General features: G+C 39.7%; 1 protein-coding gene across 16 annotated transcripts in view; it reads right to left on the reverse strand.

Moving 5' to 3' along the window:
• Window positions 1-26,138, reverse strand: part of mtrr (5-methyltetrahydrofolate-homocysteine methyltransferase reductase) — a 114,506-nt gene that overhangs the window by 34,596 nt on the left and 53,772 nt on the right. For 12 of the 16 annotated variants that reach the window (XR_011349888.1, XM_069913605.1, XM_069913610.1 and 9 more), the window contains 6 exons: window positions 23,136-23,289; window positions 22,547-22,635; window positions 20,767-20,947; window positions 10,676-10,718; window positions 2,823-3,018; window positions 2,044-2,162 (listed from right to left, as the gene is read on the reverse strand). Coding sequence is in view for 14 of the 16 variants with exons in the window: in XM_069913605.1 (XP_069769706.1) it covers window positions 2,044-2,162; window positions 2,823-3,018; window positions 10,676-10,718; window positions 20,767-20,947; window positions 22,547-22,635; window positions 23,136-23,289 (782 nt within the window). In the remaining 2 variants the exon portion in view is untranslated. The remainder of the gene's footprint in view (window positions 1-2,043; window positions 2,163-2,822; window positions 3,019-10,675; window positions 10,719-20,766; window positions 20,948-22,546; window positions 22,636-23,135; window positions 23,290-26,138) is intronic. The other 4 variants (XR_011349889.1, XM_069913616.1, XM_069913617.1 and 1 more) reach the window with 1 other exon arrangement.

Below are 26,138 nucleotides of genomic sequence, written 5' to 3' on the forward strand. Positions count from 1 at the left end.
AGTATACAGTGGCATAGCACCACACTCATTAGGTACCACAGCACAGCTAATCATCTGCCTCTCTGCTAACTCAGCCCAGGATATATCCCAACTCCATCTGTCATGCTGATATGTTGTAGTTGGTTATGTTGTAGTTGGTTATGTTTTAGAAGCTGCAACTACCAGTACTGTAAGTAATGCTGGTTCTCAGAGCTTGATGGCTCATCTTCTTTAAAGTGAGTCACAAAATTAAAGTACTGTTCTGATCATCCAGCAAAACATGAACTCAGATTTACTCGAATAGTTCCAAAGTGTCTTCTCCTGTAAATTTCCCTTGAGAATGATTCTCCATTAACAAAGGGAAGTCATTTTTCTCAAGCACTTGGCTCACTTGTAGGAATCCTGACTTTTTTGACGTTTGTTCACTTTCTTCTTTTCCTAAACAGACAGCTCAGAGATTTATTTTTAAAAGCTATTAAACATAGCTCATATGGTGTTGAAAAGTATTCACCTTAACTTCTGTAATGCCTACCCACACAATGAGATATCTGTTTGAATGCATTTTACATTTCCCAAGCTACTACCTGCAGAATAAAGCAAGTCCCTTTTTGAACATGGCATTGAAGCTCCCACCTGCATTATGTACATCAAAACCATTTCAAAACCTTGAAAACCACAACATAGTAAAAATAAATTCCATCCATTACCAGAAAGCCACAATAAGGCATTGCATTTATGTATTATTGTTTCAAGACAAATATATCAAGTTAACATTTGTAGCACCAATTAAAGATAGTTAGGGACAGAAATTCTTGGCAACTAATGGCATTAACAGAACTGATGCATTTCCTTTGTTCTTTATTCTTACATTCATTTCAAATAACAAAATGTTTGCACTTTTACAAATCCTAGAGATTTAAAGTGTTTATTCAGCATTATGTTAACAAACTAATGAGACAGGAGCTTGAGTTAAAATCCAGATATTTGAGTGGAAATCCCACCACTCCAGTTGAACAATTAATTAAATAAACATGGAAAGAAAAAATCTGGTGTTAATTATAGGGAAACTACCTGTAAAAAAATGTTAGCTATTAGTGATTCTAGACCAATAGCAATTTAGCTGATGCTCGACTATACTTTCAAATGGCTTGAGAAGTGACTCAAAACTGCCACAAAGCTAATGAATAAAACTAGATGGGCCATCAACATCAAACTATGCACCAAATTCTGACACAAGGCACACCAAACCATTCAAATCGTCAAGCTTCTGAACAGAAATTCTTTTCACTATAAAGATGGTGCTAGAAAAGACAGAGAAGTTGACAATATTTATTCATCAAAATATATTTTTGGTAATTATTTGAAATTTAGTGGAAGCGCATTCGATATTGACTTGCTGCAAAAGGAAATTTGACTCATACATGAAGCTAAAAAAAATGCAAGATCTTTATATTAAGCATCCCATTCAGTACAATTCCTTTTTTTGTCTTTATGGTTCTCTTCTCAACTTCTTCCTATTTTGCCAGAGGGGGGTAGCATACCTTATTGCTCTACCTCCCTCCAAGTCTTCCTCACCATTCCAACTTCAGTCTCTTTTACCTCTCTTCTGCTTAACCAAATGCATCTAAAAGTTGCTCCCTGGGCAATACAGAAGCAACTCAATTATACTTTTAAATTTAAATTTAGACATACAGCACTGTAACAGGCCAGTTCCGCTCTACAAGTCCATGTTGCCCAATTTAACCCACACCCGGGTACGGTTTTGAAGGGTGGGGGGAAATTGGAGTAAACCCACACAGACATGGGGAGAATGTACAAACTCCTTACAGACAGTGTGGGATTCAAACCCAGGTTCGGTCTCAATCGCTAGTGCCTCAAAGGCACTGCTCTAACCACTATGCCAACCGTCCCACCAATAATCTTAGTGAAACAAGAAAAACTGTATCCCTAGTCATTCCTGCACTTTGATGGTATTAAATCTGTTAACAAACTAAATATAACTATATGTATATTTTAAAAAAAGGCTTTCATACCAAATAGCATTGTTATGAACAAGCTACTTACCGGTGTTGCAAGAAACCAATGAAGGGAGCAACACCAGTGCCAGGCCCCACCATGATGAGAGGAACTGTAGTATCAGTGGGTAAGTGGAAAAATGCATTCTGCCGTCTGAAAATAGAAATCTACAAAAGGAAATTTATTCATTATGAGAAAGTCCTTTCTGGTCGTTTAGGCAAAATCCATCAGATGAATTATCTTCCATGATATTTCTTCAGATCAGAATCTTTCTTCCCTTGTTATCTTTCCCTGCAATATCCCATTTGAGCGTTACAGTACCATTACATGCTCTAATTGATTTAAATGTCAACCATAGCCATCAGCTACCCAGGGTGTTGGAAACCACTTTTAAATTGAATGTACGATATTTCAAAAGCCATGCTCAGTAATAAATGAAATGTAATAAATAGATCTATAGAACCACTTAATCTATCTAATATTAATTGGATTAATTATTTACCAAAAAATTAAGGATCACGGCTCAAATTATATTAAATGGCAGCTATTACAATTGTGACTCTCAGAGGACTAACGATCAAAGTCTGTAGGCACCATCATGGCTTCCCTCTTTTACTCAGACTTTACTAATATTGTAATTACAATTCGACCTCAATGTCAGTGAGCCACTCTAAAGTACTGCTCTGTTCAAGCTGAAAGTCAGACTCGGGAAGGGGGAAGAAAGGTTGAAGATACATGATTCCAAACAAAACTCCAGATTATAAATAAAGCTCTAATAAAATGAGTCTGAATGTAGTTTATTTAACCTCTGATGTTTTAGTACTTACCTGTGCTGGTGCACAACCATTTGACAAACAATTACCAACTGTAACTTTGCTGTCATAGCTTTGAAGCACTGTTGTGACCTGCTGTGCCAGCCAACCTGTGCAAACTCCTCTTCGAGCAATAGGCTGCACAGTCGTTGATGGAAACTCAACAATATTGAAAACAAAATGAAGTTTCCCAGGATACCACTTGGATGAGCTGCAAAAAGATGAAATGAAAACATCCATTCAGCATTTGTTTCTCCCCATTGTTGTGATAATTAGCATGTTGCATCAATTCCAAATTATTCATTTTAAATGTTGTTCTTTATTCAATGACATCAGGGATAACTTCATTTGTAGCCAAATTTCACTACCATAAAACAAAGACAAAAGCAGATGTTCCCTGACCTATTGAATGTTTCCAACATTTATTGCTTTTATTTCACTATAATTAATCAACTCAAGACAAGCAAGGAACTGTTCTATTGGGATAGTGATAGGCGGCAACAAAAATCTGAGAAAATTGCAATAAAAATGCTATTCTAATAATATTTTACCTAGTATAACTTTTTTCAGTATTTTATACACTTTTCTCAATAAATGCTTTTTAACTGGTCCAATGCAATTCCTAATGCAAATAATGGTAATGAAATTTTGCACAAATGTAGCCAAATTTATAAAGTCACACAAAATTTCAGACTCTGTGCTTTCACATCCTTATGTTACAGGTGATTGCCTGTCATTTCTCCTACTCATTGATGAAATAATGACTCAATAATGTCTTCATTACTTGTGCATGTGGCTTTCCTCAAATTCAGCTCCTGAAAATTTTGGCCAACCATTTCAGAAAACTATTCGGCATGTTTAAATTAGTTTGCAAAACATTTTGATGATTATTATTCCCAATCTCCATCACTAGTTTAAAAAGAAAATCTTACACCATGATTGTCCACAGTACCATGACTGAGGAAGTCAATATCACGTCAATGAGTTTTGAACATGTCACATTGCAATTGGGAAGGGAGTTGATTGAGGGTTGAAGATAAAGAATTGGTACAGAGTCCAGAGGACCCCAAAAACAAGCAGCAATAGATATGCACTACAACGCAGGGTTTCTTAAACAAAAGTAGTTTTTAATTATATTTGAACAAGAAAACAGAATTAAATTCTAACTTATTACTTAACCTACCTAACTACTTAATTCCCCCCCCTCCCCCCCCACTCTAATACTAAGCACAGGTGTGTGTAATGTATATTTAAGATAAGAAAAGTTCTTTGGATCACATTCCAATCTCACTGGTTGCAGGCAATTCTTGTACTGTGCATAGAAGTTAGCATAAACAAAGTTCACCAGTCTTTAGTGCTTAACAGGCAAATGGTTACCACTCAGTAGGGTTCTTGCTGGTTTTCAGAGAGAATTTGCTTTTCCAGGACATCCACAACTGATTCCTTCTCAATCAGTCTTACTGACTAAACTTGCCCCCTTCAGGGTTCTCCAGATGATCCTCTTTCTTTTAGGACACCTTTCAGATCGCCAGTCTTCTTCTTCGACCAGGAAGCCGTCCAAATTTGCCAGCTTTGTCCTTCTGGAACTGATTTATGTATCTCTCCTCTGTTTCATTCCCTCCCTCTCTGAGAGCAAACTGTTCTGAGTCTGCCTGCAAATATCACATGCTCTCCCAGGCAAGTTGTATGTCAATATTTTGTTGCCACTTGCAAAAAGCACTCTGCAAAAATTCTGTTTTTAAATGTGTGTATGCAAGCTGCTCTCGCAATTCTTCCCAAACTACCTCTAAATACTCTGTCACAGGATGTTATCATTATGTTCAGATTCAGATTTATTGTCAGAGTACATATGGTGGAGGGGTAGCAGGCATTCCTGAACCTGGTGGTGCGAGTCTTGTGGCACCTATACCTCTTGGCTGATGGCAGCAGTGAGAACAGATCGTGTGCAGGGTGGTGTGGGTCTTTGATGATTGCTGCTGCCCGACAGCAGCGTGCCCTGTAGATGTACTCCTTAGCGGGGAGGGTTTTGCCTGGATGTCCTGGGCTGTGTCCACTACCTTTTGGAGCACTTTATGCTCTGAGATATTGGTGTTTCCGTACCAGACCATGATGCAGCTGGTCAGCACACTTTCCACCACATATCTGTAGAAATTTGTCGGGGTTTCTGGTGTCATACCAAACTTCCACAAAATCCTGAAGTAGAGGTACTGATGTGCTTTCTTTACAATGTCATTAGTGTGTTGGCTCCAGGAAAGATCCTCTGAGATAGTGACTCCCAAGAACTTAAATTTGCTCACCCTCCCCACCTCTGATCCCCCAATGATCACTGGATCGTACACCTCTGGCTTTCCTTTCCTGAAGTCAACCATCAGCTCCTTTGTTTTGCTGACATTGAGTGCAAGGTTGTTGTTGTTGTTGCACCATTCAGCCAAGTTTTCAATCTCCATCGTGAATGCTAACTCATCACCTTTCTTTATACAACCCACTAATCTGGTATCGTCGGCAAAATTGTAGATGATGTTATTATCAAACCGAGCTACACAGTCATAGATGGAAAGTGAGTAGAGCAGACGGCTAAGAACATAGCCTTGTGATGCTCCAATACTGATGGAGATTGTGGAGGAGAGGTTCTTACTAATCTTCACTGATTGTGGTTTGGAGGTGAGGAAATCCATGATTCAATTACAGTGGATGTTAACTCCCATGTCTTAGAGTATGCTGATCAGTTTTGAGGGGATGATGGTGTTAAATGCTGAACTGTAGTCGATAAAGAGCATCCTGATGTCTGCATCTTTGGTATCCAGGTGTTCCAGGGCTTTGTGAGATGGCATCTGCTGTAGACCTGTTGCTATGATAGGGGAACTGGAATGGATCCATGTCACCACTCAGACAAGAGCTGATCTGCTTCATCACCCAGCCTTTCAAAACACTTCACCACTGTTGATGTAAGTGGTCTATAGTTGATGTAAATGGTCAATAGTTATTAATTCAGGCTACTACACTCTTCTTGGGCAGCAGTATGATTGACGCCTGTTTGAAATAGGTGGGTACCACGCCCTGCTCAAGTGAGATATTGAAGATATCCATGAATACCTTGACCCATTACCTTCAAATATTCTGGGGTAATTTTGATCAAAATTAGTACTTTATTACAACTAATTTATTCATCACTATGGTTTTGCATTATAACAGACTATAAAGTCTCAGTTTGAATTCCATTGTGGCACCTGTCTTTTTCTGTACTATTCCACTTAAATGTTTAATGTGTATTTAACGCAGCTGATTTCCATTCAGAAAATGCATCTTAACACTGGTAATGTTAGAAATTGGCAAACACAGCTCACTGCAGTGAAGTTATAAAGCTGCATTTTTATATTGAATGTACAACATACGATATTCATAGCTTATTCATTTTCTTCCTAAGTCAAATGAAGAAACTCTTGGATGGGTATTATTTATGGAATGCAGATATGAAATAGAATCTGGGGTCAAACTATGGTAAATCCCCAGTGTCTGGAATTCAAGCAACCACCAACTCAAGCAAATGGCAAAAAAAAAAGAGGGAATTTAAAATAAATAAGGTAAGAATAAGTAACAATTTAACTAAAAGTTTAAAATTGTAAAAGCAACAAACAACTCCTTGGTGAAGATGGGAGCAAACATTCAGCCAGCAGAGCGCCTTGGTCGTGTCCGACCCACAGCAGTTGTTTAAATAAAGTTGTGTTTGAATAAAATGGCGGCACCCGAGATGACGATGTCAGTTGCCGCTGGGTCAACTCTCCTTATCCCTGCCAGATAAGAATCTTTATATTTATTAGTATTTGTACATTATTTTTAAGTTTTTAGCTGTAAAGTTGGGGGAGGTGGGAGTTAATTGTGATGGCGGCACAGTTAGCCTAGCACTTTGCGCAATGGTCTTACGGTGCCAGCGACCACATTCTGCATGTTATGGAAATTACCTGATTAAAGTGAACTTTACATAATTAAGAACTTCAATACTGATTTTTTTTTTTCCAAATTATTTTACATTTTGCACTGTCTTTTAAATTGTTTATAGTTAATGTTGATGCATTAGTTAGGCTCCGTGAACTACTCTTTGCAGATGATGCCGCTTTAGTTGCCCATTCAGAGCCAGCTCTTCAGCGCTTGATGTCCTGCTTTGCGGAAACTGCCAAAATGTTTGGCCTGGAAGTCAGCCTGAAGGAAACTGAGGTCCTCCATCAGCCAGCTCCCCACCATGACTACCAGCCCCCCGACATCTCCATCGGGCACACAAAACTCAAAACGGTCAACCAGTTTACCTATCTCGGCTGCACCATTTCATCAGATGCAAGGATCGACAATGAGATAGTCAACAGACTCGCCAAGGCAAATAGCGCCTTTGGAAGACTACACAAAAGAGTCTGGAAAAACAACCAACTGAAAAACCTCACAAAGATAAGCGTATACAGAGCCGTTGTCATATCCACACTCCTGTTCGGCTCCGAATCATGGGTCCTCTACCGACATCACCTACGGCTCCTAGAACGCTTCCACCAGCGTTGTCTCCGCTCCATCCTCAACATCCATTGGAGCGCTTTCATCCCTAACGTCGAAGTACTCGAGATGGCAGAGGTCGACAGCATCGAGTCCACGCTGCTGAAGATCCAGCTGCGCTGGGTGGGTCACGTCTCCAGAATAGAGGACCATCGCCTTCCCAAGATCGTGTTATATGGCGAGCTCTCCTCTGGCCACCGTGACAGAGGTGCACCAAAGAAAAGGTACAAGGACTGCCTAAAGAAATCTCTTGGTACCTGCCACATTGACCACCGCCAGTGGGCTGATATCGCCTCAAACCGTGCATCTTGGCGCCTCACAGATTGGCGGGCAGCAACCTCCTTTGAAGAAGACCGCAGAGCCCACCTCACTGACAAAAGGCAAAGGAGGAAAAACCCAACACCCAACCAACCAATTTTCCCCTGCAGCCGCTGCAACCGTGTCTGCCTGTCCCGCATCGGACTTGTCAGCCACAAACGAGCCTGCAGCTGACGTGGACTTTTACCCCCTCCATAAATCTTCGTCCGCAAAGCCAAGCCAAAGAAGAAGAAGTTAGGCTTTGGAAGAGTGTGCCTCCAGCAACTGGAAAATTCACATATCCCGCATCCACAATCCTCATATGTGCCGGATACTGGGGATTTGACAGTATATGCAAAAATATCAGCAAAAACTATGGGGTTCATTTCTAACCGGACTTGCAAGGGAAGTTTTGAAAATATTGAACCTAAAATAGACTCCAGAAGGCTTTTCAACAGCATTGCTGGCAGGAGAAGAAAATCAATACTCAACTGAGTGAAATGATGCTCAGGAAACAACAAATATTGATTTAAAGAAAAGCAAAAATGAGGAAAATACAGCAGAAAGTAAAGTTTTAGAAGCAAACTTCAAAAGTTTTGTGCTGCATGCATTGCTGGAGTTCAAGGATTTTAGGAGACACACAAGACCAATGTTGCTGGAGTATTGAGATATCAGAGGATTGCAGAGTTGTAGTGAGCATAGATATGAATTAAATTATAAAAATTTAAAATTTGGCATTTTGGAAGAATTGGACACAAAGCAGCACTGAGCGATAGGCTATTGGATGTTGGGAGGGATGAGTCCTAAAAGATGGAGATCTGGAAAAGCTGGGTAGATAGATTAGCTATGAGAGCATTGGAATATATCAGCCTGAAGATGACAAATGATAGGTGAGGGGTTTTGCAGCAGCTTAAGTTGTTAATGAAACATAAATCGAAATAGGTGGATTTTGTGATAACATTTAGAATTGAGAATTTGTTTATGCCAGTTACTGTCAAGCAATGACAATAACCAAAGAAAGGGATAGCATCAGTAGCATGAACATGCTTCTATCCGGAATCCTTCGGACCAGACACTTTTTGGATTTCGGAATTATTCAACAACGGAATAATATTAAAACGGTGGTATTTTTAAGTAATCGTGGGGGGTGGGTCACGGCAGTGTTGGATTGGGGGGGGGGGGGTGGTTGGTAAATGAAGTGAGGTAAAGATAAGACTCTTACCCCGCTCTCCCGCCCAAGTTGCGCTGCTGCTCTCTCCCTGGTCACCCGTTTGAGCCACGCTACTGCTCTCTTCCTGCTCGCCTGCCCGAGGCGCGCTGCCACTCTCTCCCCACTCGCCCGCCTGAGTCGCGCTGACGATCTCTCCTTGCTCGTCCACCTGAGTCACACTGATACTCTCTCTCTCTGCTCGCCCACCCAAGTCGCACTGACGCTCTCTTCCTGCTCGTCTGCCTGAGTCGCGCTGCCACTTCTCTCTGAGCTGCTCCCTCTGTCAGATACCCTTTCAATGGAGTTGCTGAAATTCTGCTGGAGGACAATCCCTGTATTTTTAAGTAAAACATACAGTACAACATCAAACTTAAACTGGCTCAAACTAAGCTAAACACCTGAAAATATACTGTACATGCAGTAAAAAATATTTTTTTTGGAGGTTTTCGAAATTACGGATAAAGGGAGAAGCACCTGTAGTATTTAATGATTCTCTATTGTATAAAAAGGGGCGATAATTCAGCATACAGGAGGGAAATTGAAAACTTGGCTGAATGGTGAACCAGCAATAACCTCACAATCATTAAAATCATGGAGCTGATGGTTGACTTCAGGAAGAGGAAACCAGATGAATACGATCCAATGATCAGTGGAGGATTAGAGGTCGAGAAGGTGAGCAAATTTAATTTTTTGGGAGTCACTATCTCAGAAAATCTTTCCTGAAGCCAACCCACTAATGGCATCATGAAGAAAGAACATCAGCGCCTCTACGTCCACAGAAGTCTTCATGAACAGAAATATTGAGGTTACACTGCAAGATGCAACCACTAGTTAGCCACAGAAAGGATGGCTATATTGCAGTTCGTCAAGAAGTATTTAAAAGAGCCTGCAGGATTCTGGAAAAACGTCTGTGGACAAATGAGACAACAAAGTGTGAAGGTGTGAAGGAACTGCTCAAGATCCAAAGCCATGGTTTGCATCTTACAGTGTACCCTCTGTATTTCTTTTCCTGAAGTCTATGCGGACAGAAGTCATTGACACATCCACATCTGTCTCCTGAAGAATATTTCTGATCTGTCGGACATGAGTTGGGGGATTTTTCTTCATGATGATGAGAATTCTTCTGTCATCAGCAGTGGAGATCTTCCTTGGAATATCAGTCCCTTTGGATTTACTGAGCTCACCAGTACACTCTTTCTTCCAGATCATGTTCCAAACAGTTGATTTTGATAATCCTAAAGTTTGGGCGATGTCTCCTTCTGTTTTATTCTTGTTTTCCAGCAATATTGGCTTCCTTGACTTTCAATGGCACAACTCATGTTGAAAAATGGCAATGAAAGATTTCAAAAGTGATCAAAATCTTAGAAGCAAGCCTAGATCTCTTAAACCTGCACCAATGAAGCAACTAAACATACCTGAGTACTCACAAAAACCTGTGAAGCCAAATGTCCCAAATATTATGGTGCACTGAAATGAGGGGACTGTGTATAAAAAGTGCTGTGATTTCTATATGGTCAAACCAAAATGTAAACAAATAATCTTGAATAAAATCTGGAATGTGCACTTTAATTACATGCAAATTGTTTGATTGCAAATGTAAAACTGTGGAGCACTGGAACAAAAAAAAATAAAAAGTGTCTTTGTCCCAATGGTAGCTGTATGGCTGCAACAAACATTTTGATGCATAGGTACAATAAACTCTCATGTCATATCATTCAACTTAGGAATTGTTCAAAATTTCCCCACAAATTTGATAAATGTTACAGGGTACACCTATTTTTATTTCATCTATAATCATCTTATACAAATAACAATAAAATACTACCTTGCTGCTGAATAAGATCTAGCTTGTAGCTTTGGTAAATGTTCTGAAAGAGAGAAAGTATTGAGAGATTCAAGTTAAGATCAGGACTGGGGTAACAAAAAAAGTTCAATCTTTCATTTTATGGGCTCATTAATTCAATTTGAATCAAGAACCACTCTTTTATGCAGAACTAATATTCCAGCTATTCTTTCAGGTGAAGTTTTAAGAATTGCATCATGTCTGAGTTTGAAGGATTAGATGCTACATGATAATCACCTTCTCTTAATGAAACATAACCTTGAAGAGATAGCATCAAAACAGTGGAGCTACAATGAAACCCTGTATTTACTGTGTTTCATAGCCAGAACATTTTTAATGTGAGGATTCTGTCCAAGTAATAACAAGTCTTGGATTCTGCGCTAGTCAAATTAAACCTCAATTGATTTGGGTTAGAATTGGTTACAGTTAAACACACATGTTTATTTCACTTGCAATTTCAAAAGGCTAACACACAAGATGTTCACTTTTTCACATATCAGGTTATCCAATCTGGAGTTTAACAGCCTATGATATTCCAGCCTATTAAGTAGAGATCTCAGATATAATTAAATAAGAATACAAGACAAGAATGGAATTGGCCCATTTGGTCCATCCAGTCTATCTTGCCATTCCACCATGGATGATGTACTAACCTTTTCAACCTCATTCTTTTGCCTTCTCCCCATAACCCTTTATTCCTGTCCTAATCTTCTCGTGCCTCATTTTCTCTTTTGAAAATTTTTTCATCCTTGGCATGAATTTGTCCTTATGGTTATAATCTCCATCCATTGCTGCTCAACCATTAGTATCCGCTTCCAATCAACTTTGGCCAGCTCCTCTCTCATACCTCTGTAGTCCCCTTTATTCCATTGATACACTAACACATCTGATTTTAGTTTCACCCTTTCAAACTCCAGAGTGAATTCTATTATATGATGATCATTGCCTCATAAGAGTTTCTTTACCTTCAGCTCCCTTATCAAATCTGGTTCATTACATTACACTCAATCCAGAATTGCCTTCTCCCTAGTCAGCTCAGCCAAAAAGCCGTCTGCAGGCATTCTATCAATTCCTTTTCTTGGGATACAACCCCAGCCTGATTTTCTAACCTGCATATTGAAATCCTCCATGATTGGTTGTAGTCAATTAAGTAATAGTAATTTAATGAGAAGGAATGGATTATAGAGTGGAGAAAACATTTTCCGTACAGGTGTTTTCATGAATGGGAAATTAACTAACCAAATGAACAACAAATCTTAAATCCTTCACAACATGCCAGTGAGTGAGGATGCAATGAGACTTATCTTAAGGTGCTTGGTCACAGCAAGCAGATTGAATTGAAGGAATAAAACCTGTTCTGCCAAAATGTGATAAATCTGCAAATGTACATAGTCTCTGTTATCCATTTGAAATATTTCTCTCTGCAAAATAACAATCCTGAAGCACTTGGTTATCATTTTCTTATTATAACTTCCTAGTCGTAATCAGACTTCTGACAAAATTGAACATGTTTTTTCGTATACATTTCTAAAAATACTCAATTTTCAATCAACTTTCACGAACTAAGTAATGTACAAAAATAATAATAAAACAGTGTTAATTAGTTTTAGTCCTAAGCAACAATTTAACCTAATGGAAATGTGATGAACCTTGCAGGTATAGATTCAGCAAAATTTCCAGCTCTCGTGGGTGCCCAATTATTGATGAAGTTGCAAAGAAACAACTTAACAAGTTACAGTGGCAACATGTTCCAAAGAAAGATTATTAATTACCTTTTCCTGTAACCTCATGAAGAAATATTTATTTGTGTATCTCTGCTATGATTTTTCCCTCAGTAAGATTCAAATGATACTTTGTCTCTGCTTTATTTTTGTGCAAAACATTAACATTATTGTCCAAAAACATTTGGAAAATTAATCCATTGGGTTGCAAGCTGGTACTGAACAAAATATTAGAAACATCAGTTTAAACTAGCAAGAGTCTGCACTAATTCTTAATATCATTCAGATTTAAAAAATAAAATAAGGATTTCAGAGTTAACAGATCCTCTTACAAAATTGTACAGTTCACAAATAGTTTCAGAATAAGGGCAGAACACAAAAGTGCTGGATAAACTCAGCAGGTCATTCAGCATTCATGGAAAGCAAAAGGCGATGTTTTGTGCCTGAGCACTTCTTCACGAGTGCCGAAAATCCGGCAGATGCTCTAATAAAATGGTGGGAAGGGGCTGGCAGAGAAGAGGAATGGTGAACAACACAGGCCACTGGTGATAAGGCCTGAAATATTGACTGCCTTTTGCTTTCCGTGGTTACTCTGACTCTCCAGCACCCTGAACCCCAGCATCTGCAGATTTTTTGTTTACCTCCCATTTTCATAACAAGTTTCTAAGTATATTTTGTCAAGATTTAGACATACAGTATGATAACAGGCATTTTTGGCCTGTATTGCCCAATTACTTCCAAATAACCTACACCCCCCCCCCCCCCCCCCCCCCCACCGATATGTTTTGAAGGTGGGAGGAAATTGGAGCACCTGGAGGAAGCCCATGCAGTCACAGGTAGAATGTACAAACTCCTTGCAGACAGTGTTGGATTCGGCCCCCAGTCCCAATCACTATGACAGCATTGCGCTAACCGTTATGCTAATTGTGCTACCCTTGCTACGTTAACCATGCCACCCAAGATATTACTTTAATATCTAGTCCTCAATAGTGGCTTCTCCTAGAGGCATGGTTTACTTCCTAGTAATTCAACAGCAAAAGGGTGAATGTGACAACAGCTCGTTCCCTCATCACTGATTTATCTAGATTGACAATCTTCCTCATGTTGGTTGCCAACTTCACTACTATTTAACAAAAATCCTATAACTTGCAGGACATAGGATTACTTCAGAAATTTTCTCCTCATTCCTAAATGCTTGTGATATTCAAATCCTTCTCTATTGAATTATACTTTTATCTTGTGTATAAACTGCTTTAAAATTTTGCAATATTTTTCAATAAATCTAATAAATCAAACATCTATTCTTTCCAATCTTCACATCCAAATGGAGCCTTATTATATACAGTTTAACTATTAGTCAGCAAAACAGATCTTTTGGGGAAAAATATAAAGGAAGACAAACATATAGATAGCATGTATCAAAAAAAACCCAAATTGTGAGTCTTGTGCATTGATGGAAGTTTTTGATTCCTCTTGTTTCTAGAGAATATACAATGTGTCCTTTGTTACATAACTGAAAAGTCTGGAGCAGCTGTAGCTGAATTTGCTTTTAATTTGCAATTCATCCAATGACGGTTTCACCAACCTTGTCCTCTCCGTTCATCTCTGAATTTCTGTTTGCTCAGCATCACTCCAAGTCCATATTTTTCGAAGTGACAATTAATTTTGCCATATACTGTTTTTATCTGAACTTTCGCAGAGCCCACCTCACTGACAAAAGACAAAGGAGGAAAAACCCAACACCCAACCTCAACCAACAAATTTTCCCCTGCAGCCGCTGCAACCGTGTCTGCCTGTCCCGCATCGGACTTGTCAGCCACAAACGAGCCTGCAGCTGACGTGGACTTTTACCCCTCCATAAATCTTCGTCCACGAAGCCAAGCCAAAGAAAGAATGAAGATCTCTGTTACAGTATTCTCTGGACTTTTGTTTTATTTTACACTACCTGTTGCCTTGCTTGTATAGCATGCAAAACAAAGCTTTTCTACCATATTTCAGTACACATGACAATAAAATATGTAATTCAATGTTGTTCTGGAAAAGGTTTCCTCAACGTCAACATTATCCTAACTATCCGCAGATGTGGGTTTATCTTTCTCCCATTAAGCAGGGCAATTACATTTGTAATCCTCTAGTTTCCTAGAGTATCAAATTCCAAACCAAATGGTAAACAGTAAGATGCCAGGAGCAGCATTGAGGGATATGATTACATCATTGGTTTTATTATTACCGATTGATGGAGATCAGTGGGACTCCTTGCCCTTTATCAAAGAGTAGGAAAGAGAGGTTTTGCCATGTTGCAGTCAGTCCAAGGATGAAAATGGTAGTTATACATTGCAGAGGGTGGAACAGGAGTGAATGAGACAAAAGGAATATCGTTGGGGTGAGGCCAGAGTTGTTGAGGGGATAACTTGATGGCTTCATTGGGGTGGAGGGAGGGAGAGAAAGAAACCATTAAAAAACTACAGCACTGAAAATAGACCATTCGGCCTTTCTAGTCTGAGTCAAAACATTATTCCTCTAGTCTCACTGACCTGCACTCATTCCATAACCCTCCAGACCTCTCCTATCCATGATTCTATCCAATTTATTCTTAAAACTAAGAGTGAGCCTGCACTTACCACGATTGCAGCTCTTTCCAAACTCCTACCTCTCTCTGAGTGAAGAGGTTCTCCCTAAACCTTTCACCCTAAAGCCATGTCCTCTCATACTTATTTCTCCCAGCCTACTCACATTTACTCTTTCTATACCCCTCATAATTTTGTAAACCTCTATCAAATCTCCCCTCATTCTTTTACGCTGTAAGGAATAAAGTCCCAACTGTTTAATCTTTCCCTGTAACTCAACTCCTGAAAACCCGGCAACATCCTAGTAAATCTTCTCTGAACTCTTTCGATCTTACTGATGTCCTTCCTATAATTTGCTGACCAGAACTGCACACAATATTCCAAATGTGGCCTCACCAATATCTTGTACTACCTCATCATAACATCCCAACTCCTGTGCTCAATACTTTGATTTATGAAGGCAAGATGCCAAAAGCATTCTTTACAACCCTATCTACATTTGATGCTACTTTCAGGGAACAATATATCTGTATTGTCAGAGCCATTTGTTTCTCTGCACTCCTCACATACCATTTACTATGTATGTCCTACCTTGGTTTGTCCTTTCAAAATGCAGCTCCTCACACTTGTCTGCATTAACTTCCATCTTCCATTTTCTGGCCCATTTTTCCAGCTGGTCCAGATCCTCTGCAAACTTTGAAAGCCTTCTTCACTCTCCACAACGCCTCCAATCTTAGTGTCATCAGCAAACTTGCTGATCCAATTTACCACATTATCATTCAGATCATTGATATCAACAACAAACAATAATGGTTCCAGCACTGATCCCTGAGGCACACCACTAATCATAGGCCTCCAGTCAGAGAAGCAATCATCCATACCACTCTCTGACTTCTCCCATTCAGCCAATTACAAATCCATTTTACAACCTCTCCATGGATACCTAGTGGTCTGAACCTTCTGAACTAACCTCCAATGTGGGACCTTGTCAAAGGCCTTACTAAAGTCCATCCACAGCCTTTCCTTCATTTACTTTCTTGGTAACCTCCTCAAAAATCTCTTCAAGATTCATTAAACATGACCTACCATGCACAAAACCATGTTGACTATCCTTAATCAGCTCTTGGCTGTCCAAATACTTGTATATCCTATTTCTCAGAACACCTGACTATAATTTACCTACTACTGATATCAGGCTCACTGGCCTGTAATTTCCTGGTTTACTTTTGGAGCTTTTTTTTAAAAAATGCAACAACATGAGCTACCCTCCAATCCTCTGGCACCTCACCCATGGCTAAGGACTTTTTAAATATTTCTACTAGTCTCCCTCAAGGAATATCATATCCGGCCCGGGGAATTGATGTACCTTTATTCGCTGTAAGACAGCAAGCACCTCCCCCTCTTCTTGAATCTCCATTTGTTCTGTGTCACTACTCCTTGTTTCCCTTCCCTCCTTAAACACCATGCCAGTTTCCTGATTAGACACTGATGCAAAAAAAACTCCACACATATATGACCACTCTGATCTTCTAGGGGACCAATTTTGTCCCTTACTATCCTTTTACTCTTAACATATTTGTAGAAACCCTTTGGGTTTACCTTCACATTATCTGCTAAAGCAACCTCATCAGGAAGGCAAAAAGAAGACTTCTATTGTAAGTATTTTCTTACATTTCTATTCTCTTCTAGTACCTCATTTGTTCCTTGTTGCCTATGCCTGTTATATACCTCTCTTTACCAGATTCCTAATATCCCTTGAAAACCAAGGTTCCCTATGCCTGATCATTTTACCTTTAATCCTGACAGGAACATGCAGGAAAGAGAGATTGAGGAAGTGAGAAAACTAACAAAAGCCACAAAATGAAAGTAATTAGAGAGCAAGAACATAGAGGAATATGAAAGTTATGAGCAATAATCTGACTAATGTTGCTCTTGCAATTATGTTGACAGAAGGGTACTACACTTTCTATCTTTCACAGTTCTAACAGAAGTGTTTTGACATGAAACATTACCTTAGTTTCTCTTTTCACGAATACTGTCTGACTTATGGAGGGTTTCCAACATTTTCTGTTTTTATTTCCCATCTGAGCTGTGATCTGCTAGATTGGTGGACCTTACATTCAGTGTCTTGCTTCTAGTTCTCCATGCTGCCCAATGCTACAAATTTTAAAAACATTGTGCTTCATTCCAGAGACTCAATGCAGTCTACTGCTGTGATCTCTGGTGTATGTTTATTGTGCATCAATAGCCAATTGGACCCAACCATCCCTCCATCCCTGTCATTTACCGAGCAGCATCACTCACCCCGCACACGCACACAAAACACTGACTTGGTAAATTGTGCAAGATGTGGAAATATTCCAAGGACACATTCCATCCCCTTAGAGAGCAACTTGGCGTTGGTGTCCATACGTGTATTAACCTAGGGAGATACAGCAAGGAAATAGATCCTTCACACCAACCACAACCTCCTATTTGTATGTCATCCAATATTAATATCTGTTTCCTCAAATCAAATCCCATTTCCTACTCTTCATTCTCTGACTTCACGATAAGTACAGCCTGCAACAGACCTACCTCGCTCTCAAGGAGACATAGAATTGCCATCCATATAGGAATATGCATGGACTAAGTTTTATGTCATGGACCCTTATGGCACTGAATGCTAAGCCATCTTTGGTAACCTGAGGATCAATGGGCACAGAGACAGGCACCTACATAGGGTCCGATAGCTCAGTGGTTAGAGCACTGGTCTTATAAACCAGGGGTTGTGAGTTCCTTATGGTAGACAAAAAAGTTAAAGAATTTTATGTATGTTACATTCTAAATGTAGTATAACGTGACAATAATGGAACCTTTACCTTTATGAGCTTGCTCAGGCTTCAATGCCAGGATTAATCCATGATGTAAACACTGAAATGGCAACCAGTGTATAAAAGTTCTGTTGAATGTCTAACTTCTCTCTGCTTCACACTGTTGGATCAACCAGAGGACCCAAAAGGAAAAATATGTACCAAGCACTTCGCACTATACTCCTGGTTTCAGTCATGTGTTACTGAACTGTGCAGTGCACAAAAACATGGGTTTTTCTAATCTAATTTATTGGAAAAGTTTGTCCAAGACCTTTTTAAATTTTGATATAATTATTTTTCAGCTGCATTCTAAGAGAGCATCTCTAGATTTCAGGCTGTTGCCTTTATCAATCATTGCATGGAATATAGGAGTTGGGAGGTGATGTTGAGATTGTATAAGACGTTGGTGCGGCCTAATTTGGAGTTCTGTGTGCAGTTCTGGTCGCCTAATTATAGGAAGGATATAAACAGAGTGGAGAGAGTGCAGAGAAGGTTTACCAGAATGTTACCTGGGTTTAAGCATCTAGAGTATAGGGAGAGATTGGACAGATTAGGTCTTTATTCTTTGGAGCGTAGAAGGTTGAGAGGGGATTTGATAGAAGTATTTAAGATTATGAAAGGGATAGACAGAGTGGATGTGGATAGACTATTTCCATTAAGAGGAGGAAAGATTAAAACAAGAGGACATGAGTTAAGAATTAAGGGGAAGAGGTTTAGAGGTAACATGAGGGGGAACTTCTTTACTCAGAGAGTGGTAGCCGTGTGGAATGAGCTTCCGGGAGAAATAGTGGCGGCGGAGTCAATTGTATTATTTAAGAAAAGGTTGGACAGGTATATGGATGAGAAGAAGATGGAGGGTTATGGGCATTGTGCAGGGAGGTGGGACTAGAAAGGGGTGTTTGGTTCGGTGCGGACTAGAAGGGCCTAATGGCCTGTTTCTGTGCTGTAATTGTTATGTTATGTTATGTTAACACCATGTAATGAGATCTGCAGCAAGGACATCAATATTCTATTGGACTCAAGAGCACCACTTTAGATATCAAAATCAATCCAAAGAGTAGCAGAAATTATCAGACTCATTGACAGGTAAATTTGCATGATTTACTGAACTGTCAGCGTGACCTTTAGCTACAAAGTATTTTACTATTTTAAAGCTGGTTGTTATTCAGTATTATTCTTGATCAGACCTATACCCTATTAATGTGAGAGCAACAGAACTGTCACTTTGCACGCATTTTGGAGACTAAGCACCTAAATAAATGGAGTTTGCCCCCTAAAATGCATCATCAAAATTCCGAGTGTATGTTTTGGTTCAGAAAAGTGTCCACTGATATCTCGGAGGAAAAAGCAATAATTTTAAATACCATTCCACAAGATGACTCGGTTCTAGCAGAGTGTATAAAGACTGATTGATGCCATTAACAGTTGGTCTAGTAAGGATTCATATGTAGAAAAGAAGGACGATGACTTCAGAGCAAACCGGTGATATAAAGCCGATCTTAAATTTTACAGCCCAAATCTGAAACCAACATGAGCTGGGGTTTCAAGTTTCAAAAGGATATCAAATTTCACATGATTCTGATAACAGCAAATGCATGGAAATCAAATTTCATGCTGTAAATAAACGTGTTTTCGTCCCAAGTACTCAATAATGCAACAACACACTGGATGTCACCTTTCCAGCAGCAATCATTAACCTTCATCACAACCACAGAATCACAATCGACATTGGAAAAGATAACAGTAATAGGACACAGAAGTCAAAAAATAGCTTTGCTGCAGCAGAATACATAGAGGTGCTTAAAAGTTGTGAGAGCTTGACGTTGAAGGAGAAAAAATAATTAGTCAAGATGAGCAGATAAACTTCTAAATGCTTCTATCTAAATCTGCTACATTAAATCATAGGTTTTCAGAGAACTTTGAAAGGCAGACTAAACTTCAAGGCAAAACCTTCTTCCAATATGTCACAGGGACTGAAAAAGAGAATAAATACAAAGTAGCCGGCATACTCAAAAATGACTTCAAAGTGGAAACAAACTCACGAAGTTGACGTAGGTTTCTCTCATCTAATTTCTCCATAAAGTTTCCCCAAAACAACTCAATTTTAATACTATTATTTTCAAACAGAGGTTTCTCTCATCTAATTTCTCCATAAAGTTTTTCCAAAACAACTAAATTTTAATACTATTATTTTCAAACAGAGGTTTCTCTCATCTAATTTCTCCATAAAGTTTCCCCAAAACAACTAAATTTTAATACTATTATTTTCAAACAGAGGTTTCTCTCATCTAATTTCTCCATAAAGTTTCCCCAAAACAACTAAATTTTAATACTATTATTTTCAAACAAAATACCTCGATCAACTTCAAATTAAAGACCAAACCATTGTACATGGTTTACATGGTGTACATGGTGCTTTGAAATCACAATCCACACACTTTGCTGTCACGGAATGTACGTAACAGTCAATAGATACTGACTGTCATTATCATATTAAATTAACAGCTCTCAAGTTCTTCCCTCAACGGTAGAAATGACTCTCCTAAGATTCAATTCACCTTCAGCAAAAGACATGACAGACTGTTAGTTTTAAAGCAAAAACAGATTTCTTACCACGTTGAATTCCTTAAAATACGATCCCATATTCAATATCTTAAGTAAGATGAAAAAAATATAGAGAAATTTATAATTCTACAGAAATAAAAAAATATTTAATTTGCACAATGCCACGGAGAAACTAAAGCAACACTTTAAAAAGCGCCTCAGCAATAATTGCACCAACAATTTGTGACTTAATTGAGATCAAATTGACAAACTCTAAAGAGTTGGACTTCATATAAATCCAACACCACTGAGCGATACATAAACTTTCAGAGTAACTTTTTTTGTAAATTTGTGAAAGCAAGGAAAATAGGAATTAAAAAAAAACTTACCTACAAGTAGAGTAAATGGTGGATTGCATGATGGAAGTGACCTCAGAATATCAAGCAGACAAATGTTGAAGTCTCTGATGTAGCGGTTGTAGTCTGCTGCACCCTGTTTGCTGCTTAGTTCTTGCAATCGCCGTTTCTCACTGGATTCAGAGGTGTATTCAACTAATGCACGCAAACATGCCTATAACAATCATTTTTAAACAATAATTTTTAAAAATCTCAAAAACCATAAGCAACTGACTCTTAATCTTCTCTCAAAGTGAGTATGTTTGGCAAACAAGAGTGGCAGAGAAATGCAGCAAGTAGTACTGCTGTCTTCCAACTCTTATCTCTGCTGCTGCCTGCGTAGTTTGCATATTTTAAACATGGCTACATGAGTTTCTACCAGTTGCTCAGATTTCCTGCCCCATCCTGTTGACCTGCTGGTTTGGTGGTTAATTAACCATCGTGAATTACCCCTAATGTAGATGGGTGGGGAGCTGACAGGCATGCGAGAGATAATAGTTTATAAGAAGACAAGCTGGGGTATGGGAATGAGGCGAATGCTCAAAGAGCTGGCATAGATTTGATGACACAAATCCCCTCCTTCAAGGCTGTAAGAAATTTTGAGTAAAAGCATAAAATGTGAGTAAAACTGCTAGAGACATCCCCACCTCATCATTTGGAGCAATATTTCAGCTACTTGGCCAAAATCTATGCATGGAATATTTCTCTCAAAGCTTCTCTGTAATTCCTTTTCTTACAACGCCTCATTTTAATTTTACTTTGGAGAGACAGCATAGCAACAGGCCCTTCCAACACACGAGCCCATTCCGCCCATGTGACCAATTAACCTACTAATCCCGTGCGTCTTTGGAACTAGGGAGGAAGCAGGAGCACCCGGAGGAAACCCACACAGACACAAGAATGTAGAAATTCCTTATACATAGGGGCAGATTACCCACTGCACTTCCCTGCCATTCTAAAGCTTACCTTTTTAATGGTGACAGTTGAATGGCTCATCTCCATCTCTTATGCATTGGCACCATATACATTTTTGTTTGATTACACTTCAATGTTATTACTCAAGCACTCAACACCAGGGAACAAGCTGGATTTTCTCTCTTTTGCTTACATACTTTATGCCTCTTTTCTGCACATTGCTTTGGTCCTTTAACAGACCCAAAATCTCACATCATGGGTTCGCACTTACTTATACTGAAGTTGCACCTTGATAGGACAAGTGCAAAAGTATAGTAAATGGTAGGACACTTAGAAGTATTGATGAACAGAGAGATCTTGAGGCACAAGTCCATTGCTCCTTGAAAGCGACAACACAAATTGATAAGGTTTTAAAATAAAATGGCATATGGCAGCTGGTTAAAATTTTAATTAGGCCACATTTGGATTATGGCCTCGTCATTACAGATAGGATGTGGAGGCTATGAAGAGAATGCAAAAGTTGCCAATAGGATGATGGCTGGATTAGAGAGTGTTCATTATATAAAGGGAGGTTGGATAAACTTGGATTGCTTTTTCTGGAGCGTCAGAGGCAAAGGGATGATCTTACCCAAGTATGTAAAATTATGAAAGGCCTAGAGAATAGATTGTCAAAGCCGTTTTCCCAGGGTGGAATTGTCAAAAACCAGAGATCATAGGTTTAAGATGAGGGGGAAGTTTAAAAGGATATTTTCAAGGCAAGTTTTTTTTTTACACTGAAAGTGCCAGAATGTACTGAATGTATTATGAAACTTAAATGAACCTCTTTAGAGGTGCATTTCCAAATGATCTGGCCACATACCTTTTTAGGAACTGCTCGTATTTCCAGGCACCAAGTCAAAATGAACTGCAGGGTACTCCCTTTTGGAATGTAACCAGGCAAGTGTGCACCTTAAAAATGCAAAGAGAATTTATACAAATACAAGAAACAGCAATGCGATTTTTAATTTCATCCATGAAAACAAAACTTTTCCACAATCATAAAGTTTCAATTTCTAATTCCAAGTGGACTTTACTCATAACTTCAGAATATTATTAAAGAAATTGATCTCTATTAATTGATATATGATGTGTCAAAATACTCCAAAGTGAAATACTTTGTCATGAAATACTTTTAAGCTTGGATCATTATTGGAGCAGTCTTCAAACCAAGTGGACTCTTGAATTCTAGCTTCTGGACAGAGGACAGGCTTTAGATCATGTGTATTAACAGTTGTTTTGGATGGGTTTCTTTCAGTGGTGCCACCACAACCTTGTTGCTGTGGATTCAATGAAGATACTGACAGTTACTTAAACCTGTGCTCCCTAGTTACTAACATTTCTGCCCAGAGAAAGAGAAATGGATAGAAATAACATTTTCAATTTATCATCGATCCTAAAATTACAGATACCTTTTTTCTTGGTGTTTGGTTGAATGTGTAAATCAACAACATGGTCTCTCTTATCTCCAAGCCCAAGCCTTTCAATCAGGTATTCCACTTCATTTCCACTATTTGGACATACAATGCTGAAAGCATCACCAGGCTCATACGTCATTGATGTATTCTGCAGTGCAATAACATATGGACTTTATAATTGTAATGACACAAGGATTATTCGAGAAGTAATGCTTCAACAATCAAATTTATTTGGGGCAATGGGAATGTGGGGTGTTAGATCAAAACTCTTGAGTAACATTCAATTCTATTATTATTTCTGTAGTAGGAACTTGCACAATTTGCAACAGTGGTTTGGTGACCATGGTAAGTTGCAACTATACTTCATTCAATTTATGGAAGGGATCTGATCCAAAACTTGAGACGAGAACATAGTTGAAAATACAATCACTTTAAAGTGGTTCATTTCTGACTCTTCCCTTCTTGGATGTCAGTCTCAATGTTGGGATAGGTTAGACATTTATATCTCTCAGATGCTAACAGCCATCTTATCTTGACTTCCTTCCATCCCATTATTTGCAAGGGCTCCATTCCTTCAGTTCCTCCATCTCTGGCATTTTTACGCTAATGATTAGATATTTCACTGATGCCTGGAGATGCATTCTCTCCTCCTGAACTACAGGTCACTTTCTGCTCTAGATGACAAGACACTTGCCTGGAGATGCTTTCTCTCCTCCTGAACTACTGTACACTTTCTGCTCTAGATGACAAGACACTTGCCTGGAGATGCTTGCTCTCCTCCTGAACTACAGGTCACTTTCTGCTCTAGATGACAAGATACTTGCCTGGAGATGCGTTCTCTCCTCCTGAACTACAGGTCACTTTCTATTCTAGATGACGAGACACTTGCCAGGAGATGCTTACTCTCCTCCTGAACTACAGGTCACTTTATGCTCTAGATAACAAGACACTTGCCTGGAGATGCTTTCTCTCCTCCAAAACTACAGGTCACTTTCTGCTCTAGATGACAAGACACTTGCCTGGAGATGCTTTCTCCCCTCCTGAACTACAGATCACTTTCTGCTCTAGATGACAAGACACTTGCCTGCAGATGCTTTCTCTCCTCCTGAACTACAGCTCACTTTCTGCTCTAGATGACAAGACACTTGCCAGGAGATGCTTTCTCTCCTCCTGAACTACAGGTCACTTTCTGCTCTAGATGACAAGACACTTGCCTGGAGATGCTTTCTCTCCTCCTGAACTACAGGTCATTTTCTGCTCTAGATGACAAGACACTTGCCTGGAGATGCTTTCTCTCCTCCAGAACTACAGGTCATTTTCTGCTCTAGATGACAAGACACTTGCCTGGAGATGCTTTCTCTCCTCCTGAACTACAGGTCACTTTCTGCTCTAGATGACAAGACACTTGCCTGGAGATGCTTTCTCTCCTTCTGAACTACAGGTCACTTTCTGCTCTAGATGACAAGACACTTGCCTGGAGATGCTTTCTCTCCTCCTGAACTACATGTCATTTTCTGCTCTAGATGACAAGACACTTGCCTGCAGATGCATTCTCTTCTCCTGAACTACAGGTCACTTTCTGCTCTAGATGGCAAGACACTTGCCTGGAGATGCTTTCTCTCCTCCTGAACTACAGGTCACTTTCTGCTCTAGATGACAAGACACTTGCCTGGAGATGCTTTCTCTCCTCCTGAACTACAGGTCACTTTCTGCTCTAGATGGCAAGACACTTGCCTGGAGATGCTTTCTCTCCTCCTGAACTACAGGTCACTTTCTGCTCTAGATGGCAAGACACTTGCCTGGAGATGCTTTCTCTCCTTCTGAACTACAGGTCACTTTCTGCTCTAGATGACAAGACACTTGCCTGGAGTTGCTTTCTCTCCTCCTGAACTACAGATCACTTTCTGCTCTAGATGACAAGACACTTGCCTGGAGATGCTTTCTCTCCTCCTGAACTACAGGTCACTTTCTGTTCTAGATGAAAAGACACTTGCCTGGAGAAGCTTTCTCTCCTTCTGAACTACAGGTCACTTTCTGCTCTAGATGACAAGACACTTGCCTGGAGATGCTTATTCTCCTCCTGAACTACAGGTCACTTTCTGCTCTAGATAACAAGACACTTGCCTGGAGATGCTTTCTCTCCTCCAGAACTACAGGTCACTTTCTGCTCTAGATGACAAGACACTTGCCTGGAGATGCTATCTCTCCTCCTGAACTACAGGTCACTTTCTGCTCTAGATGGCAAGACACTTGCCTGGAGATGCTTTCTCTCCTTCTGAACTACAGGTCACTTTCTGCTCTAGATGACAAGACACTTGACTGGAGATGCTTTCTCTCCTTCTGAACTACAGGTCACTTTCTGCTCTAGATGGCAAGACACTTGCCTGGAGATGCTTTCTCTCCTCCTGAACGACAGGTCACTTTCTGCTCTAGATGACAAGACACTTGCCTGGAGATGCTTTCTCTCCTCCTGAACTACAGGTCACTTTCTGCTGTAGATGACAAGACACTTGCCTGGAGATGCTTGCTCTCCTCCTGAACTACAGGTCACTTTCTGCTGTAGATGACAAGACACTTGCCTGGAGATGCTTTCTCTCCTCCTGAACTACAGGTCACTTTTTGCTCTACATGACAAGACATTTGCCTGGAGATGCTTTCTCTCCTCCTGAACTACAGGTCACTTCTGCTCTAGATGACAAGACACTTGCCTGGAGATGCTTTCTCTCCTCCTGAACTACAGGTCACTTTTTGCTCTAGATGACAAGACACTTGCCTGGAGATGCTTTCTCTCCTTCTGAACTACAGGTCACTTTATGCTCTAGATGGCAAGACACTTGCCTGGAGATGCTTTCTTTCCTCCTGAACTACAGGTCACTTTCTGCTCTAGATGGCAAGATACTTGCCTGGAGATGCTTTCTCTCCTCCTGAACTACAGGTCACTTTCTGCTCTAGATGGCAAGACACTTGCCTGGAGATGCTTTCTCTCCTTCTGAACTA

This window comes from Narcine bancroftii, chromosome 1 (assembly GCF_036971445.1).
Source record: "Narcine bancroftii isolate sNarBan1 chromosome 1, sNarBan1.hap1, whole genome shotgun sequence".
In the NCBI taxonomy this organism is placed as follows: domain Eukaryota; kingdom Metazoa; phylum Chordata; class Chondrichthyes; order Torpediniformes; family Narcinidae; genus Narcine; species Narcine bancroftii.